At 32.2% G+C, this 21,535-nt stretch overlaps 3 protein-coding genes across 5 annotated transcripts; 1 reads left to right on the top strand and 2 right to left on the bottom strand.

Moving 5' to 3' along the window:
* Nucleotides 1–3,910: 3,910 nt before the first annotated feature.
* Nucleotides 3,911–7,505, bottom strand: LOC8265076 (probable acyl-[acyl-carrier-protein]--UDP-N-acetylglucosamine O-acyltransferase, mitochondrial). Of its 2 annotated transcripts, none has more exons than XM_002514101.4 (10): nt 7,312–7,501; nt 7,108–7,208; nt 6,902–7,026; nt 6,692–6,800; nt 6,309–6,401; nt 6,108–6,224; nt 5,934–6,017; nt 5,558–5,662; nt 4,605–4,691; nt 3,911–4,497 (listed from the first exon to the last, which is right to left on the bottom strand). In XM_002514101.4, exons 1-10 carry the CDS (start codon nt 7,394–7,396, stop codon nt 4,378–4,380), a joined length of 1,026 nt encoding a protein of 341 aa, XP_002514147.1. In that variant the 5' UTR covers nt 7,397–7,501; the 3' UTR covers nt 3,911–4,377. The 2 variants fall into 2 exon arrangements, 1 of the variants encoding a protein (XP_002514147.1); XR_003078294.2 differs by having other exon boundaries at nt 4,436–4,497; nt 4,605–5,316; nt 7,312–7,505.
* A 595-nt stretch (nt 7,506–8,100) lies between these two features.
* LOC8265077 (inactive protein kinase SELMODRAFT_444075) lies at nt 8,101–13,361 on the bottom strand. 2 transcript variants are annotated; one of them, XM_002514102.4, is made up of 9 exons: nt 12,615–13,348; nt 11,647–11,801; nt 11,457–11,551; nt 10,229–11,268; nt 9,784–9,944; nt 9,547–9,623; nt 9,292–9,439; nt 9,016–9,165; nt 8,101–8,460 (listed from the first exon to the last, which is right to left on the bottom strand). In XM_002514102.4, the coding sequence occupies exons 1-9, from the start codon at nt 12,781–12,783 to the stop codon at nt 8,407–8,409; spliced, it is 2,049 nt and encodes a 682-aa protein (XP_002514148.2). In that variant the 5' UTR covers nt 12,784–13,348; the 3' UTR covers nt 8,101–8,406. The 2 variants fall into 2 exon arrangements, with proteins under 2 accessions (XP_002514148.2, XP_015571807.1); XM_015716321.3 differs by lacking the exons at nt 8,101–8,460; nt 9,016–9,165 and having other exon boundaries at nt 9,301–9,439; nt 9,530–9,623; nt 12,615–13,361.
* A 4,850-nt stretch (nt 13,362–18,211) lies between these two features.
* LOC8265078 (protein EFFECTOR OF TRANSCRIPTION 2) lies at nt 18,212–20,687 on the top strand. Its single transcript, XM_002514103.4, has 3 exons — nt 18,212–18,413; nt 18,571–18,939; nt 19,449–20,687. Exons 1-3 carry the CDS (start codon nt 18,312–18,314, stop codon nt 20,475–20,477), a joined length of 1,500 nt encoding a protein of 499 aa, XP_002514149.1. The 5' UTR covers nt 18,212–18,311; the 3' UTR covers nt 20,478–20,687.
* Nucleotides 20,688–21,535: the final 848 nt, after the last annotated feature.

The raw sequence follows: 21,535 nt of genomic DNA, 5'->3' as shown, positions 1-21,535 counted from the left end.
GATTTAATAGTATGTGAATATCTCAATTTAAATAGAATTTCGAATTTGAATTTCTTTTTTCTTTTTTGCTTTATATCAAAATCTTGTTGAAACTAAAACTCTAGCTCTAGCATTTGATATTTTTTAAAAATATTTATGATTGGACTCGTGCTTTAAAAAGGGTTTTTCTATATATCAATGTCATCAAGAGTATTTTTAACGAAATCTTTATTAAGATCTAATTATAAAAATTAAGATGTAAGAATTAATATGAAAGAAGAAATCCAGATCAATTGCTTGACATCGTCACGTAGATGAACAATATATTTATCTGTGTGCATAGCCAATGCCTTTTAGCTGAAAAGATAAAATATTTAAAGTAATTGAAAATGGGATTTGAATAAGAGAAAGAGAACATGAAAATCCCTAAGTACACATTTAAAAATCAAAATTTTGATGGAGACTGAGATAGGAAAGAAAATAGCTGCCCTAACTAGATTTGTCCTGTCATAGTATTATATATTATTATTATGATTATATTAAGACAACTTGTAAACATATTTAAGGTATTGTAATTATTTAATCCAATGTATGTGGAGCTCAAGTTGAGGAATTTATTAGTCATCTATAGTTGAAACCAGGCAGTGTGGGCATTATCATAAAAAGGAATCTTTCCTTGTAGAAAGTTATAAAAGATAATATGCTCTCCAAAAATGTTGCTTTAACATTGTATTCACTAATATTTAAAAAAATATTATTAAAAAAATTTACAAATAAAACAGTAAAAAGAATTTTAATTTATGATTAAAATTTTAAATTTAAATTTTAGATATACAACTGTATTAAAACTCTTGAAATAGTGTATTATTAATTATAAATATTTATATCCGATGCACTCTAAATTAACTCTGATACGTGTGAAAAAAAATATTACTTAAATCCTATTAGATAGTGGTAGGATTATTTTATTCATTTGAGAAGTTAAAAGTACAATTTTGCCTAGTTCTTTTTACATTTCTTATGGGTTAATGCATGACTTGCCCATCCCATGGAGAAATGGTTATGTTGTGAAATTAACTAATTTATATCATTGGAAAATAAAATTGTTCTATTTTAACTGGGACATAAACTTAAAGTGAATGCAAATATTAGTAAATTTACAAAAAAAAAAAAAAGAAATGGAAAGGAATTGCCATTCTAATAATAACTTTGGTAAACTGAATGCATGCACTGAAACATAACCCACTTTATATTGTCATATCTTTTATATATAAAGCTTTAAATGTAGGGAAAAAAATGGTTGTTCCTCTCAAATCTGCTCCCACAAATAAATAATTGATCCTGAAATACACCAACTTTTAAAAGAAAAAGGACATGGGTTTGTATATACAAAAGTGTGCCAACTTAAGCCAGGAGCACTGAAATTGTACGTACCTGATAACTAAGTCTTAACTTTTTTCTTTTGACACTTCTTGAAGGACAAGGAGAGCACTTTGTAGTGTACTTGCCCATCTTTGATTTCAATTATTATAATTTGGTGGAAGTTCAACTTATTATGCTCTCCTTTTCCTTTCTTGTTGTTCTTTTTTTAAGTATATGGGTCGTGTTAGAATGGCATTTGCCTGAACCTGCTTAGTTCAATTGTAGCATGTATTCATTCACAATACCATTAATTCTCACTAATTTTTATAGCAAACTGAAAAGGAAAAAAGAAGAAGAAAAGAAGCTTAAAGAACTTGATGACGTTGGGCAGGCGCAGAATCTAGACATTACTGAAATGAGTTCATGAGGTCCCCATTCTCCAAATGATGTAATCTGCTTTTGTTAGTATCAGGTACATTGGAAATCTAAAATATTGGTCACTGCCTGTGGATCCATTTAGAGAGATAATTTAATCTATTTATAAACTTGGCCAGTAAATCAGCTAAAAAATTTTACATAAACTTCAAAGCAGAGTAGACTGTTAGATTAATAATGAAATTAGCTTCTATTAATTAAACATGAAGAAGAAATGTAGCTATGGTCTTGACAATCAATAATAACATTAGTGGGTGATTAAGGGGCAAATCAGCCTTTAGGCTGATCATGAATATAATCTTTGTGATAAAAGAAGAAGCATTAGAATTTGATGTTAAAATATAGCAATTGCAAAGGCTGACAACTATAAGAATTCTCTTGCATAACATGAAAAGACAGGCAGTCTCTACCTCACTTGTCATATTCAAATAAAACAACTTCAATCACTGATCAAAGATTTCCTTGTAAAACCCTTTTCCTTTTCCATTAATGAGGCTAATAATTTCCCTTTGCACATTGCTTTTAAAAATAATTCTCTCGCTCTGCCATAAATGCAAGGCTAAATATAATAATAATCATTATTAGCAAGGAAACTTTCAGCCACTAACAATTAAGATTAACTTAATGGATAAGTGGGTTTTATTTCTACATTGTTAATGAGAGTTTTTCTGTTTTGAATTTCTTAATCTCAAGAATAATGATTTAATTATTAAACTTAGCCGAGAGCCCATTGGCAATTAAGAGGAAAAGAAACTATTAAGTGTTTTGTTGGAGGAAAGAGTGTGGATCTTGCTAGTGTTTGTATGTATATTAAATTCGTGAACTATACATAGATTCACAGAAATATTATACTCCGGGCCACAAAGCTGACATTCCATTCCGACCATTCCTCATCTTTCTTCTTAACAAAGAAAGGGCGTCTTTCTCTTTAAAAGAAGAAACAACTTTATGCTAAAATAATATTTAAAAGAAAGAAAAGGGGGAAAATATGAATACTTGCACTAATTCATATATATATATATATATATGCATATTTCAGGTGTTGTCGATATAATTAAATAAAACTATTTTCTTTATGATATAACTAATTAAATAATAATTTTCTGCATTTTTTATCTGATGAATATTTAACTAATAATTAGTATTCATTATTACATCCATCAGTTTTCGATGAGTTAATGGGACTTGGACCACTGTTTGAAAAAGCAAGACTAATCCAACGTAAAACAAAGTCACTCTAACATAGACCCTAATAGTATCCGACTTTCACGACAATGAAGTGAAAGTGGCCAGATTTTGAAAGTGAAATGGCCGCCAAGTGGTGCCACAAGTGAACCGCTAATTTAGCTGATCAGACAAGTGGTGGTACTTGATGTTGAATACATAATCCTCCAAGTAAAAAAGTTGATTAGATACTTGGTTTTTTTTTTCTTTTTTCTTTTTTCCAGCTTTCTGGAGGCTTTAGGATATTATCCAAATAGCAACTATTCTTAATCAGGACAATCATTTAAGGCTGTCTACAAGCTCTACAGCTCATCATATTTCTTTTATTGGGAAGGAATCCCTAGCAGTTGCAGGTTTGAAGGTTCTTGAATAATTAAATTACAGTTTTCTTCATCTGATTCGCGTGGTAGCAGGAATATATATATATATATATATATATATATATAAGGTTAACTCAAAAGAAACAAACATCTTGGGTACCTGCTCAAATCTAGTTTTTATGTCAAAGTTGTAAATTTAAACAACGATTGACTACTTTATGTAAAATTATGATGGAAGTAACAGAGAAAATAGCAAATGAAGACCTATCAATCAAAGCTTCTCAAGTTCTGCATACTTCAAAAGTCGATATGAATCATTGCCAGAAACGACAACAGTTTTTATTATAATCTATTTTGGACAATACTTAAATTGTTGAAAAAATTTCATTAAATTATTTTATAATTTAATATATTTTCATTTTATAATTTTTAATTTGTTTTGTGTCATTTTAATAATATTAATAAATAACAATCAAATTGTATAAGATTATTAAAAAATTTTAATGTGACACAATAATCACTATTTTTCCAATTGCCACATCATAGTATACAATTTAAGTGGATATCTAAATGACAAAAAACAAATAATATACCCTAAAATAAAAATGCTTTCCATCACATGATAATGTATTGAAGTTTCCCCTAAATTCTTTTGCCCACACCACACAAATGTTCCGCATCTGCTGCTTTCTCATTGAACAAATTTAACAATTTTCCTAATTTCTGAAATCAGGTCTCTATAAGGCCTGTGTCCAAAGCTACCTGGAATGTCTCTCACAATGAGTCTAGTCTACAGCTTGAAAATACAACAACTAATCTGCAATAGCAAAACAACCCAAGCCATTGAATTTAATTACAACAAAACTTGAATGATGCTACAATTTGAAGGGGAAAAAAAGAAAGAAAGGTCTTGTGCGCTGTAGGAACTTGAATGTCGATTCCTCCAAAAATCTTGACTAGTTGCAGGACCAAAATCGAATAGGAGAAAAATGAAGTATATTTCTAGAACAAAAGTTACTTTTCAACTTGAGAGGTAGAATCTCACAAAAGAATGTCTTCAAAGGCCATTTATATGTCTGAACTTGCATGTTCCACGGCGATTTTCTGCAAAAGAATCACGAAGGGACTGCACCATGGAACATACAACAGGAACCTTACCCAATTCTGTATCCTGCTCCTGCAAAACTCATTATTATAGTTGGTCAATATTAAGATGTAAAATGCATAATGCACGCAAGTTATATGAATATGCGAGAGACAGAGAGAGAGAGAGAGAGATAATACCACTTCAGTAAGACGCTCTTCAAAACCCTTAGAATTAGCATCGGCAGGCATGAATATCTTTCTGTAAGCCGCTCTCAGACTCCTAATCTAGATCCTTGCCCAAGAATATATGCAGGTCATTTGGGGCAAGAAAGGACGATAAAAATATTAAAAATCTGGTAAGCATTAAAGAGGTGAAGAAAAATGATAACAAGGCATATCAGGGTGATCGAGAATCACAAATTCACCGGCGTCTTCATTAATTTTGCATTAAGATGAAAATATTTCAAAAATCAGCTGATACATCCAAAACCAACAAACCAGAGGTGGACATAATTATTTTTAAACACAGACCTCCATTTTAGCCAGAGTTTAAATTTCTCAAATGCATGTCAATATTAAAGAGATTAAAGAAGGGATGGAACTCAACTATTGCAACCAAAACATACCATTATTTACAATTCACTATGCTCAGCTGTCCTAATTAGCAACTGGAGATTATTCTATATATGTCATTAAAATTTATACTGCAGCAATCATTCAGTTCATAACAGGGCATAAGTACTTCCATAACTAAATTAAAGATGTTTGGAATTTTACAATGATGGCTGTCTGAAGTCGTATTTATCCCATATCGCCTAGTTATTGAACTATTATGATGTATATATATGGATTGGACACCCTCTTCTTTTGAGCTAGCTCCACCCAAGTCCATTTATCAAGGTATCAGTGTCTGAGAAAGTATTAAAATTAGAGAAACAAACATAAAATTTGCTAAAAGTTTTCTTTTTGAATTTTTTTCAAAATTGAAAATTTCCATAATATATTAAGGATAAAATGGTGGTAAGTTTTAGCTTACAAATCCCTCAGAATTTGCTAAAAGTCTTCTTTTTGAAAATTTTCATAATATATTAAGGATAAAATGGTGGTAAGTTTTAGCTTATAAATCCCTCAGAATGAAAGTAAATTCCGACCTGTGTGGCTGTGAATCCATTTCGCCGAAGACCCTCCAAATTCAGACCACGAAGCTCAGCTCTTTCACCAGCCACCATTGCATATTTAGGGACATCTTGCGTAACCTTCAGTGACATCACAATATTCATGCTCAAAAAATTTCTTGATTTGGTCAGCATACTTGTCAAATACATTCAGTACAAAACAAGGCTATGCAACAAGGGATTTTTTTAATCTGGCAAGATTTTACTGTTGGACACCAATATGCATAAAATCAGTGTATCAACATGCCATGTGTCTACATCGCAACGCAACATCTATGTAAGATTCCTAGATACATGAGTTTGGATTACAGAATAGAAAAAATCAAAACCAGAAAATAGGATAAGATCATACCACGGATCCTCCACCAATGAAAGAAAATGAACCAATATGGCAAAATTGATGAACGACAATACCACCAGCAGTGTGAGTATAGTCCTACATTTGCAGCACTTCAATCAAGTTCTAATAAGCCACTGCATACATGATGTTACCAATCCTAATTAACAAGTGAAGCTCAGGACTTACTTCCACAATAACATGGCCAGCTAGAAGAGTGTTATTAGCAAAAATGTTATTGTTGCCAATGTGGCAATCATGGGCAATATGACAAGACCCCATAATAAGATTGTTATTTCCGATAATCTGCATGCAGATTGCCAGTCAGAAAATAATCCCTATGCAAACTTCACAAACCAGCATATAACTACATCAGCATCATGTCTATACCGTTTGATCACTTGACTTCGAAGACCTGTGAATTGAAGCATGCTCTCTGATATCATTGTTATCCCCAATTTCAAGAAAACATTCATCCCAGGGCTAAAAGCAAAGGTAAGCAAAACAAAAAGTGGTGATATTAGTTTACTGAACTTCATTATGAGGATAATGGCGACTGTGACCAGAAAAAACAAAAAACAAGGTACAGTTTATCAAATATCTTTAGTTCAGTTAGTTTCTCTGAACTGTCAAAATCAAGTACAAATTGACGGATACACGTTTTAACAATCAATCGCATAAACAAGCGAGTTAATTGACAATACAAGATAGAAAAGAACAGCAGATGAATTAAATTAAGTAAACCTATGCATATAATTAAGCAGAAAACAAACCTTGTATTTCAAATCTTGACATTTAACACCAACCACAGCATGATAACCAATAACATTATTATCTCCTAATTTAGTACGGCCAGGAAGATTATCACCAACCACAGCACCACTGCCTGCCACAATTATGCTTTTAGCTCTTCTTGCACATAATAATTGTAAAATTGTAGTTACATTACATTCATTTAAATTATAGCAGATGAAGTCGCTCACGTCATCAAAATACAACGCTCTCCTAATTCCGAATTACCAAAAACATGGCTATTAGTATACAACTGACAACCGTTCCCCAATTTAGCATTTGATCCAATGGTGCAGAAAGGACCGACTGCAACTCCCTGTAAAGAATAAAAGAAAAAATATGAGTCTTACTTCTTGGTCAATAAAAAGAAAAAGAAAAAAGAAAAAAGGAAAGGAACCTGGCCAATAAGGGCATTTGGATGAACAATAGCTGAGGGGTGAATGAAGGTAGGGTTTTGGAGCATCGAAGCATCGTCTGTTTTCTTGTTGTTCGAAGAGTCTGTAAAACGCGATCGCAAGACTTTCTGGAGTTAGTATTTAGCTTTGTTATTTGCTTCCAAGTAAAGAGAGAGAGAGAGAGAGAGAGAGAGAGAGAGAGGTACCTGTAAGTGAAGTGGAGAATCGGTGAAGAGAAAGAGAGGGGAGAGTAGAGAAAAAAGGCTTTGGGATTTTGAGGAGGGAATTCATGCCGATTTCCAATGGAATGCTTTTTACAAGACTACTGTCCGACTTCAACTTGAGGCAGAGTGGAGTGTCACTGTCCAATTCAATTCTTTTTCTAATTTCAAAAATAATCTTTCTAATTCTCTGAGCTCGTTTTTAAAAAATAAGTATTCTAAATTTTTATTTTATTTTTAACGGTATATATTAAATTTAATTTTTTTGTTATATGTTAATACATTTGTGAATAATTTCCTCGTCAACTCGAAAATATTATATGAATAAATATGTGGTTCATTTGATATACATAATAGTAAATTAATTGTCTCTTGCTGAAACCCTATGTATATATATATATTTCAATAGTTGAAATTTTCTTGGAAAATCAGTGATTTTCTCTATAAGGAAGTGATTTAAATCACATAAATTTGTAGAAATTGGGATCAGCACTGCAGCAATTAAAAAGTTTCAAGGTTTGAATGTTTTAGGAATCGTTTACTCTGAATAAAACATTCAAATACAAGCTTAAATGGGGTTGGCTTTAGGCTTGGGCAGGGGATCATTGATCGTTGATTCTACTTCTCCAGTCAAGCCATGAGTTCAACTATTCAGATCATGATTCTCTTCAAATAAAAGAAATTGTAAAAGCTTTGAAATACTCGGCATTTTGAAAAGGATTGAAGAATCAAGATACTCGTTTAGAAGGCTAAGCATTTCATGGATAATAAAAATTATGAACTAATTCGATCTTCACTTGGGAGAAAATAAGAATAAGACAGGGTGGTGGATAAATTTTTCACATCTATACATCCAAGAATATGTAATCAAACTAATAAATTGTATTACTACTTACTGCATGAAAAGTATATTAAGATTGCTCCTAACAAAAACTCTTTCTTTGCTACCACTCTATTTAAGCTGCACCTGCACTCCCTCGCAAAACTTCTCCAACTGTTCATTATCTGGACTGGACTCCTGCAAGACCTTGTTGACAATTGTTTTTCAGCAGCCCCTTCTTTGGCTTAACATCCAGAAGTTTATATGTGATTGCTTGATTTCATGACTATGTCACCTTCCAACATCCGAAGCACCTTTTTACAGAACAACATGAACATCAGTTGGTTATGTAGCAGTAACCTTTTGCTAAGCATGATTGAAATCGTAGAGAGAAATTAGATACGCTCTAGCACTATGCTTCGTAACTATATCCACAGAAAGACAAAGATGGATCATGTTTGTAAACATATATGAAGACTGCAAATAGTTTAAAGAACCAATTTTAAATGGTAATTATTAACTATCCATACAAAGAATTTTCTTGCTTCTTTTTTCTCTTTCTTGAAAAGCACAACAGATTGGAATCTATATTATGTTTTCTGCAATCCTGAAGGACCATCTGCAGTTAACAAAATGATGTTAGCTCTGTTTTAAAACAGTGTTCTTATTGTTGCTTCCAAGACTGCAGAAGAAACATGACTCAACTCTGAAGCTAAAATAGTCAAATGGGAGACTAGTGCTTGTTCAAGAAATCAGATTGTTGGTGATTCCTGCCATAAATTAGATGTGGTTGCAAGTATGGATGCTTTTGATCATCACATGGAGATATTAAACTTATTCTGTGGAATTTCTGAAACTAATTCTCTGACCTGAGAAATGCGGGGCCTTGCATGAGAATCTCGAAGAATGCATAATGAGGCACATTGCAGCATGTTATGCACCTCTTCTTCTGGATAGCAATTCCTTAAACGTGGGTCAACCAGTTCATGATTGGCTTGCTTTTCTAAGAGTGGACGTGCCTGCTCCATATTACATGACATAAGCAATGACCATAATACAAGATAAACCATTTAAGATGTCACTACTTTCACCATTATACCATGTTTAAACATATCTAAAGCTACAGTTTGCAAGCATGATCATACCCATTCAGTTAGGCACTGCTGGCCTTTGGGTCGTTTTATATCAATAGCTTTCCGTCCTGTAACTAGCTCCACCAATACCACCCCAAAAGAATACACGTCAGCTTTTTCTGTGATCTGGCCACTCTGAGCATATTCTGGAGCCAAGTACCTACATAAGGCAGTATTTGGGGCTTAACTTGCAAAAAGTGGGGTTTAATTTATCTTTATTCAGAGATACAAGAATGACGGAGAAAAGAACCTTCAAATAGTATTTACCCAAATGTTCCAATTATTCTTGTTTCAACTCCCATGTCTCCATTTGGTTGCCACCTTGCTAGTCCAAAATCTCCAACCTAACAAAGAAAAATAGGAGCTACTTCAGAACATGTCCAACTGAGTAATAAGTAATAAAATGACAAGAATGACTTGAAACAAAAAAGCAAATGTCTGTATAAGAATGCCATATCAACACTACACAGCTGGTGAGAGAGAGATAGCAAGAGCATGACATACCAGTGGTTCAAAATCATGGGTTATGAGGATATTGTTAGGTCTCATATCACGGTGGACAATACAGCCCACTCTACATTCTTCATGTAGGTATCTCAGCCCTCTAGCTGCACCAACAGCAATTTTTTGCCGTGCAGACCATTTCAATGGATCTTTATCATGCCCTGCAAATTTCAAACATTGCAGTTCACTATCTTGAGCAGAGGAAAAGGCAAAATATCTCATTGTAAAGAACTTCACGAGCAACTGCAGGCAATATCTTAGCAACAGAAGAGATAGAAAATTTCAGTTACAAGGAACTCTAATGGCAATTGAGTGGAAAATTCAAGACCAAATATCATCACACAATCTAGGAAAATTTTAATGAAGTAAGCTAGTTCAGTAAATTATTTACATTTTGACTAGAAAAGAATTAAACATATATAAAATGCACCATAGGAGAATTTACCAAAAAGGTGTGAATCTAAAGACCCGTTACAGATATATTCGTAAACCAGCAATCTTCTTCCATCCTCCACGCAAAACCCAATCAATGTCACAACATTCCGATGCTGTGCACAACTCAGAACCTCAACTTCTGAGCAGAACTCCATATCACCTTGTGAACTGGCCAATTTATGTTGCTTGACAGCAACTACCTGGCCATTTGTTAAGACACCTCGGTGTACAGAACCGAATCCACCTTCAGCCAAAAAATTATCTCCTGAAAATCCATCCGTTGCAAGTTCAAGTTCAGCATAAGTAAACCACTTAGGAGGATTTCCAAATACAGGAGCCTTATGTCGACATACTGAACATAATGGAGGAGGACCAGGAAGCACATGTGTAGACAAGGAAATTGCTTCCCTCACACTTTTGCTTACATTCAGATCAATTCTGTAGTTCATGACTCCAACATCAGGTTCTAGGTCTAATTTGGATAAATTCTCCAGCAAGCTTTTGTATGTGAATGCAAGAGCTGCATTTTTGGATCTTTGGAAGCCATCTAATAAACCTTTTGTAAGTTCACCACTGGAGCTCATATTATCATCCATCCAGGGCTGATAATATGATCTTGTGGAAGGAGGATACTGCTTGTCACTATCTGCATCAGATTCAGATTCATACAGACTTTGATTATCTTCAGTGAATAATAGATGCTCTTTCTTCTGGCTCCCATAAATTCCAGAGAGAAAAAATGGTGAATTCCCTGGATCCGAGCTTGATATTGATGATGTTCCAGCATCTGTTATAGTCACTGATGATTCATGATCTGGGCTACTTGCAGGAGTTACATAAGGCCCCCTTAATATATCAAGCTGGCTATGCGTGCTATCTAAGTCGTTTGAAGACGCTTCTACATCAATTGGCAAAGGCCAAGACACTTCAGGTTGCATCATTGGCGATCCAATCAAATTCAAACGAAGCACTTTTGGCTGAGACCGTTTCATAACCACAACATTACACTGTAGCTCTTCCATGCAGTATTTTGTCTCATGTTTCAAATGTCTGTCAAGAAACAGAAAGAGTGTTTGGTTGAACAAATAGGTGGAAGCACAAACTTTAAGCTATGTGCAAAGAGAAAAGTAATGGCATGTTCCAAATCAACAAGTATATAATTGTAATACTTTCTAGTTCTACAATGCAAATGAACGTCTGCGTTATTCAAGAGAACAAAGTTTACATGATTTTATTACTTGTCCAATATAACCCAGTTTGATTGAGCCTTCTTTGCTTCAGCAGCTACCACACCAGATGATGAACCAGAAACAACTTTTACCCTGATTTTGATCTGTACAAGGGGTAAAAGGTGTTAAAGACTCAATTAAAAGAAAAAAAGGAATGAAATACCAAAACATGTATAAACAAAGAAATTGACGCCCAGACCTTCTCAGGATCATAAACATCATGGAGATGACGCAGCATTTCAGAGCATGAATCTGAAATATCATCTCTCTGATCTAACTTGGTTCCTGATAGTGACTTCCGGTTACCACTAGTGCAGTCACTGGTGAATTTCGTGAAACCCCATACTCTTTTATCTGAACATGTATTTCATGAACTTTAGTCATCATTATCAACCTTCTTAAAGTTAATATGAAGTCACATGGATAGAAGGGAAAAAAACAAAAATAAACACCATAGTCCTTAAAACTCAATATTTCAATGATTTGGTATGATTAGTCAAGCTCATTATGGGAATTAATTTTGATATGTTTTCTATGTCCTACTCTGCACATCCCAGATTTGCTAAAATTCTTTTAATTCCTTAAGATCTCACATGTTCCACTAGATAAACACTGAAAATGACATTTAAGCTTATCTTACACAAGTCCATTATCAGCATTTCTCTATAATCATTCATTCAATGTCCTAAAACAAGGGATTAAGAGATTCATCAAATAGGTTCAGTTGCCGGATTTGATCAAGGTCATTATGGAACTAATAGTGTCTGAATAACAATCGTGTTTTGCTACTATACTATGTTAAAGATTAGGATTCAATTTTTCAAGAGTCGGCAATTTAATTCCAGGAAAAAGGCTCCTGATCTTACTTGTACTCCAGAAATCAATGCCAAGAAATATTTTTATCACACAAGACCTTCTTATAAGTTCAAGAACATCATCCACTGTCCAACCAAAGATTCTGTTAAGCATTACACTACGGGAGCAATTAAAATAGGCCAATTAGCATGAAATTGAATCTTGATAAACGAGGTAGATAACTTCAAGCAATCAAAGCTATAACAGATGATGTCAACATTAGGATATGATTGGAGAGAGAAAAAGAGAGAGAGAGAGATGAAATTAAAGAGGAAAAAGGAACAGAAAAAGAAATAGAAAAAGAAGGATTACTTGAGGAGTGAGCAGGAAGGACCACCAGAAGCTTAATGCAATCACCAGGTTGAACAACATGAGTCAAAGCCCAAAACAAAGCTCTTCTTGATATCTCTTTTGATACCTTAACAGCAACCACCACAACTTTTCCAACCAGCACCACACCTGAACTACTTTTCCCATTCATATCCAATCTCTCAGCGGACAAAAAAAATGAAGAATCAAGAAAAAGAAAAAAAAATACAACCCTAATCCTCTTCGCCTTCTTGAACACACTCCATAGCAGAAACCCAATCAAATTTCCTCATAAAACAAATTCTTGAACACAGAAAAAGAACTGCATTATTATCAAATGGAGTGGGGCAGCTAGCACAGAAACCAAGATTACTGCTTTTTCAAAGTGTCTTGATAAAAAGCTGTCTGCAAGTGACAAAAGTAGAAGAAGAGGACTTCTTGCACTTCAAGGCACTTTGTTTCCAATCTGGGTTAGTTTAGTTATCTTTTTACATGTAAATTAAAGAAGACTGTAGATAACTTTGGATCAAGCAAAACTCGTATCAGTTTTTACAAGCACAAGTTCCTTTCAAGGAAACTGAGGGCACTATGCTTTTTTCCTTTTGATGTTAGATCATGTGGAAAGCGTGAGGTTAGAGAAGGAACAGAGAAGTTGGTTCATGGGTGAAAAAGCAAACTTGGCACAGTTTCTTGGACGAATGTGTTTTTTTTTTTTTAAAGAAAAGAAAATTGAAACTGAAATTTCTTTCATTTACCAAAGACAAAGCGCCAAACTGCCAATGCAGAAAATGGAAACAGACAAAACGACAACAAGAAATTCAAGAAACTAGACCTGATTTTGATCCTAATTTTATTTTTTTTCCCTGTTTTGAATTAACCAATAGACTTAGATGAATTATTGGAATTCGCTTACCCGTTAAATTTAAATATTTTGTAATGTAAGGAGCCTCTGATAAGGACATTTTTCCAGGTTAGAGAAAAAGAAAATATAATTTGAGTAATAAATTAAGGGGTTAGGTGCTAGAGAAGGAAAGAATATTGTTTAAAAGCTGACATTTGTTGAGTATATAATGAATTATAATAATTATATATTTTATGTTATATTGTTAAGTATTAATGCAAAATGATATGATTTGTGCACTAAATTTGTTTCGTACATTCATGTGGAAATTATTGTATTTAGTATGACCAAGAGATTGACCATCTTCCTTATCATTAGAAAAGGAAATCTCAAGAAAAAGTTTAGAAAAACTTATTTTTCTATTCTCATATTTAATTTTTAATAATAAAATTATTTTTATGTGATTTTATAAATTAAAAAATTATATTTTATTAATATCGTACTATAAAAAAATGTATAAGATTAATTGACAAGAGTGTTAAAATGTAACAAAAATATAGTCCCTACGTTTAAAATAGAAAACCTATGAAATGAAAAGAAAAGAAAAAAGAATAAAAATAGTTTTATTTATTTCCCCACAATTCTTATAATTATGACTCTTTACTATAGGCTTCGGCTGCTTACCATAATTTTAAATTAGAGTAGGCATGTCAGAAATTATTTAATTTTCTTTGTTTTCTTTTCCTTGCTTAGGGAACAGAATGGTGGGGCAAAACAGACCTCCATGCTCAAAACTCAAAAATCATATTATATTTCAAGGCAATATATGCCTTATATCAATTATAAATTTTCACATGCACTAATTATAAATTAATTTTTATATTTTATATTTTCTAATAAAATAATAATTTTTAAATTTCGTAAAATACTTATAATCTCGTCTATTTTAAAAATAGTTTTCGATAATAATTTTTAAAATTTTAAAATAAAAAATAATATAAAAAATTGATTATACTAATTAAAAAATGATAAATATAAATTATTAAAATAACTATTTTAAACTTAATAATATAATATTAAAAATCTCAAATATATGTATTTCATCACATGTTTTACATCTAAATATAATAAATTTTTATTAACTCATTAATTTTTATAAAATATTTTATATTTTATTAAAAAAATATTCTCGAAGCGATATTATAAAATTAAAATTGCATAAAAAAATCTGAATTCAAATTTACAATAGTAAGTCAGATTTGACAAATGGAGGAAAGGGGTTGGTCGAGGTGGATACAAATTTTGACGATCTGACTTATTTTCCTATGAGAAAAGGACATGTCTAAGTCTACACCTAATCCTTTTATTTTTTGTCTAAAGTGGATATGAAGACAGAAATTTCAAATGTCTGCTCATGCATCGGATAATATACAATACAGTAAATAACAATTATAAATAGCGAATGCCAACTAATTTGTATTGGGTGCAGGATTAATTAGCCAGTTTATGCTGACGTTTTAATATATATATATAAAGTTCCAGTTCAATCAATCCCACTTGAGATGTTGCTTGTATTACTTTATGCAAATCATATTTCTTTTTATATTTATATCATTAAATATTGCTAATTCAATCATATTATCAAATTTGAGTTTGAATATACATATATAATATTTGTTGGAAACTCTATGTAACTAATTGCATCAGCAAATTTAAAGGTTGCAATAATTGATACACCGTATGTAACATACAATACAATATACATAGAGGTTAGACAATAAGTTGAAAGATCATATGTTATAAAGTATACATCAAGCAAAATGAAAAAAAGGGAAGGTGTCGGGCCTATACGGCGGAAAGCTGTACAGACATGTCATTACAAGCTTTGAAAAAAAAAATATTTTCTAAATGAGAAATTAGCATTTTATAGACCATAAGCAGATGTTTTGATGGCTTAGAAATCGTTGCAAGATATAAATGTATATATAATAAAATTGCTTCATACTGTAAATTTCATCATTAATCAATTTTCATCACAATCCAAATTTCTACATGGTATCCAAGAATTTATCACCACCTTCCATACTTTCTGGATCTAAAAGAATTCGGTCTTGCTGGCTTTTTCTTTTAAAAGAAAAGGTCCAATTATGGATATGAAAGTTTCTGTTTTTCTTTTCATCTTTGTTTTTTATAAAGTTAACTTTGACGACGCACCGCAAAAGTAAAAGCAAGAGAACTAGGTTCCATTCCAAAATGACATGTTTCTTATACGAAAATAATAATAATATTGGAGATGCTCCCTTCTTTCTCAAAGCTCTCTTACCAAGATTCTATTTTGGCAGCAAGCCGAAATAAATAGATTTTTCTCTTTTTCTTTTTTTACCAGTTACAAACATCCGCTGGGTAACAAGTCAAAACTGAACTACATCGTTGAATTTTGACATTGTCCTCTGTAACTGAAACAAACAGTTTTGGTAATATTTAATCTTTAACAGAGAAAAACATGCTGGTGAATTGAATAGGACCCAAAATCATCTATTACATTCAAGAATTTTAAACAACTCAAAAGCATAGACATATATCATGAATTTCAATTAACATTCTCGACTTAGTTTGATTATAAATGACGTTGGGTGAATTTAGATGCTAAATGTTTTACTATAGACCGTACGCATGTGGTTAGGGTAATTGTAAGCATCATTGCGCATTAATTAATTCGTTGATTTTGAGCTACTTATTGCTCATGAACAGCGAGCGACTTGCTCGAAATTGTTGACCAATGTGGACCACCAACTCCTTGTTTATTGCTAATATAATATTCATCCACACTTCCTAGACAATACATTGGGTCGTTATCATGCACATGTCTTCTTTCTTTCTTTATTAAATTTCTAATTTTCTTTTCTAGATTTGTTAGGTTAGGTGCATCTAAGAAGTCATCACTCCTAATGCCTACTAACGCTACAGCAGGCATCATTCGTACTCACACTCATTTACAAGTAGAAGCCGCCGCCCTTTCGATTTTAATTGCTAGTCAATGACTTTTTCCAAGGCCTAATTACAATCTTATTTCAAAAGGTAAATTAATAAGGCGAAGGATGCTATCAAATTCAACGCCGAGCAGACCCTTCTCTCTACAGGTCTGATGTCATTTCATATATCCCTTTTCTTTTTTCTTTCTGATTTAACGATAAAGAGAGCTGGACACTTTTGCCTTTTGCTGCACAGAAATTATTGAATGTGGCATGCGGATTGTCAGCACGTTCATTATATACAGTTTTTATCTTTTTCAGTAAATAATTGTTCATTTGTATTCATGAGTGTCCTATTTAGTACTTTTTACCTTTAAAATTACAAAATTTTAGCTAATTTTTAATAAATTTTAATTATTTAATCACTTCAATATTTTAATTTTTAATTTATATATTTAAATTTATTTTTTATAAATATTTTATTTTTCTATATAATTTGCATTCAATATATTTACATGTACTTCATGCAAGCGTTTAAATATTTTTTAAAAATAAAATTTAAATATATATTAAGTTAAATTTCAATATTATAGATATTTAAATATTAAAAAAATAATATATATATATAATAACTTTTAAAATCTAATCTTTTTTATACGTGTAACTAATTTTTGGCATGTATGATTTTTATTTTGACTTATTTACTATATTTTACATATAGAATTCAAATTTACATGTAATTTTATAGCCTTTTATTAATTTATTGATTAATAAGTTACATTCCTATTTAAACACTCATTTTAATTCTAATAAATAACATATTATTAATAAATTAATTTTCTAATTAGATAATGATTACTTTTCTAATTATATAATAATTACTCTAAGAAATAGTATATTAATTATATTTTAATATTATAATAACTAACAAACTAATTTTCTAATCAAATAATGATCCTAATTATAAAAAATAATATTTTTAAATATTATATTCATTAATAGATTAATTTTAATTAAATAATAATTTCTAACTTTTAAAGAAATAGTAATATCAATTACACTGATAGTATTAACTTATATAATATTAAGTTAATAAATAAATATTTTAAAAATAATATTTAATAATATAAATAATTTTAAAAAATTAAAAATATCTAAAAATAGTTAACTTGCTATTATTTTTAAAATTATTATAAATTAATATTAAATATTTAGACAATTGATTGAATAGTATCTATAAATTTAATTTATAATTAAAATAATAATAACGGCCGTACAATGCACGATTAGACGATTAATTGATACAAATTCACGAGCATGAATCCGTATTTAGGCTAAAACTTTTAAACTTAAGTCTTTTGTTTCTTTACTGTTCTTTAACATTAATATTAATTAGAGCTTTTTTAATACTTGAAAAATCAATAAGCCGCTAGCTGCATAATATGTTTTCTTTTATTCATCCTAAAAGTGATAGGATACTTAATGCAAAAAATATATAATTTAGATTTAAATTGTTAAAAATAAAACGTTTTTGTCATTTTAATTAAACCTCACGCCAGTAGAAATTTATTCTTTTTATAGTAAATATTTTAGTTTAGGCGGGCGCATAACTTTTAGGTCCAAGTAGGTTTAGAAATGATCTGGCACAACCACAAAGCCCAGTTCTGTTGCTCTTTCAAATAATCGAAAGCAAAAATTTGGCAAGAAGATGAGGCCCATAAAGCCCAATAAACCCAAACCTGGCCCGTTCTAAGTTCATCCAATTTCAAAATTTAAATAAATAAATGAACAGAACAAATCTAATCTAACCTTCCAACACCACGCACTTTTAAAAAACCACCTGATTAACGGTCATTATCAGAAATGAAATACTGCTAGCAGCCAGAAATGGCAGCGAGCGAGAACTCTAGTGTTCCTGCCGCTGCATCAAGATTGAAGAGAGAAGACTACAAGCGTACGAAACACGATACTCACTTCTCCAAATGGCAGGTTAGCTTCTGGGCTCAATCGAAGTTTTGATCTTTTTTGAGCAAACATGAGATCTTGTAACAGATGCATGCTTATCTTCACAAATTTTGAGTCTTTCATGTATAAATAGCTCAAAGTTCAGTTTCTATAATTAATAAAACCATGCTTCTATTTTCAGATTCTAGTTGGGCCTTGTGATTGGGAAGATTATTCTCAAGGGAAAGAAGGAGCAACAAGATACAGGGTTCACAATCTTCCTACGAGATCATATCCTGGTTTATATGAGCTTGGTATAGCAGTTTCTCGATCTGGGTTAGGGCGTGAAGTTGGCAAGATTGACCCAGATGACATAGCGGTGGTTTATCTTGGACAAGCTGACAACGTCAGGAGCAGGCTCCAGCATTATGGTCGTTCAGGTTCTCATTTGGGCGCTAGCTATGCCACTAGTCACTGGAATGACTCTAAAATTGAGTCTCCTCAAAAAGGACCTGGTTTGTTTGAGGAGATATTCTTAAGAGGTCACTCCATTGCGTTTAGATGGGCTCCTGTAAGTATTTCCTACATATATAATTATATTGCTTTGCTTGGTTAGTTATATGCGAGTGAATTTGTGCATAATCATAAATGAATCTAGCTTCTGAAATGGACTTTCTGACAAGTCATGTTAGTAAGTTTGACCCTTTTGTAACCATGTTTCAAGAATCACATATGAAAGTAGTACCATAATCTTATTATTTTCAATCAAGTAACCATGAAGGTCTTATAATGATAGATATTTATAGCAATCATAAGAATACAGATGTTTTCAGGAAGTAATACCCATTTGTCTAGGACTTGTGAAGTTCTGCTATCTCATTGTGCAAAGGTTGGTTTAGAAAATGGTGATCTGTATGCGTGTTTGCAAGTGATGATACATGCTTAAATATACAGTCGTCATACATTATTTTAGATTGGTTGCAATTGTGCCTGCAGCAAGTGAAACCAGGGATGGTTTCTGGCATATAATTTTTGGAATTCTAGTGTATCCCTCTCATTGCCTTCCCTGAATGTAAATAGATGAAAGATAAGAGGAAGGCTGAGGAAACAGAAGCTCAGTTGCTCGACACTTTTGACTATGCGTGGAATAGAGGCAGTAATGGTGCACGTCGTCCCAATGATATCCTTCAAAAACTGAGTAAAATTGCTTCAAGTACTAACAGTTTTTCAAGTATTTCCAAAAGGCTTCTGTTTATACGTCCGAGTCGAGTGGGTGTTAAAATTGAATCAAGCAAGCCACTTTCACCAGAAAAATTTAATTTTCCTCCTGATGAGGAAGGCAAGAGTTTCCTCCATGGTATTTTCAAATTCAGCAGATCACTGCCTAGATTAGTTTCAGACAAATATGGCACTGATGATCAGGACTTCATTCCAATATGTGGAATCATCATGAGTGATGCTATAATTTGTAAAAAGCCACCAGTTCCTGGGAAAAAGAGGTGCGAAGTACATAAAGGAATGAGAAATTATGCTTGTAATCCAAAGCCCATTGCAGAAGGAAACTCACATTATGCACCTGATCTGCATCTGGATTCCAGCTCTAATGATGACCAGGGCAAGAATGCTACATGTGGAGTCAATTTAGGTGATGGAAATTTCTGCAGAATGGAAGTAGTGCCAGGAAGGAAAAGATGTGAAGAACATAAAGGGATGAGGATTAACAGCTGTGCCTCTAAGCCAATAGCAGAAGAAAAATGCCATATCCCTTCCATCAGTTCGGTATTTACTAGTTTGGGCCCTTGCACAATCCATAATACATCAACTTCTAATGAAAGTTCAGTTGATGAACATTTATCCACTGTTTGTGGAGCAACTTTGGGGAATGGTTCAGTCTGCAGCAGGCAACCCGTTGGAGGAAATAAGCGATGTTGGCAGCACAAAGGCAAGAGGGTTCAAAGTAACTCTAAAACCAGTAGGTCCTTGTCAGGTTTTGACTCACTAACATGTGGAGTTGCCTTACAAAGTGGCTCAGTCTGCATGAGAGCTCCAGTTCAAGGAAGAAAGAGATGCGAGCAGCACAAGGGAATGAGAGTCTCCACATCCTCCTGAGGCTGATATTGACCGTTAACATCAGGAAAATTAGAGTAGATTGATCATTGATTGTTGTAATGGAAAAGCCTGCTAACCTTTTAAAAATTGTGTGTAGCTGGCGTTCCCTAAGAAACTAGGGGCGCATATGATTATATATCACTAAGTTATATTGTGCAAGAATTGCAGGACTGGCTTTGTTGAATATATTTTCCTTTCCCTTCTTATGCATGTCTCTGTTGTTTGATGTAGTTATGGACAACTCTTAGTAATGCTAATACTGCCCAAAACATGTTTTTAAAAAAGTTAGCCCACTAATGCCAAGAGTTAATGTTTTGTGCAGGAAATAAATAAATACTTAAAGATCACACTAATGAGTTGATTATGGATTTTATTTCCCTGATCAGGATCAATACTTAAAAGTTAATTAATATTTAAATGCCTTAGCTAGGAAAATAAATAAAACATAAAATCACTATCTAGGAATGTCGTGTGGTCATTGGTCAACCAGTATCCTCTCTTCTTAACTAGAGGATAAAGCTGCACGTGTCCTCACTCCATTCTGGCTTAAGTGTCAATTTTTCCCCCTGAATTTTTTTTGCAAGGCCTGAATCGCCCCAAAATTAAATTTTTCCTCTATTATCTGAAATATCTTACAATTTGACACATTCATTATAATTTCTCCAAAAATCAGATAATATCTGCCAATTTGACTAATTCATTCTAATTTCCCCAAAAATTAGATTCCGGATGTTCTATAGAGTAAGTGACATATATTAAAAGAACAAAAATTTCTATTGCAAAACTATTCTTTTATTTTCTTTTTTTTAATTACTTATTTCTTTTCGACTTTTTTATTATTATTTTTTTAATATTCACATACTTGCAAAGAGATATTTCTTTAGAAAACTATTATATATATATATAAATACCCACTATATTATTTCTAAATTCAATTTTTTTGAAAAATAAATATATTTATTAAATTGTATAACAACAATAGATCTATCAATCTAATACAAAAGGAAAAGAAAAACAACAATTTTAGAAAGTCTTGGACGTCGGGAGAAAGTTCAAGG

Source organism: Ricinus communis, chromosome 3, assembly GCF_019578655.1.
Source record: "Ricinus communis isolate WT05 ecotype wild-type chromosome 3, ASM1957865v1, whole genome shotgun sequence".
Taxonomy (NCBI): Eukaryota; Viridiplantae; Streptophyta; class Magnoliopsida; order Malpighiales; family Euphorbiaceae; genus Ricinus; species Ricinus communis.
This window is presented reverse-complemented; position numbering and strand designations above follow the sequence as displayed.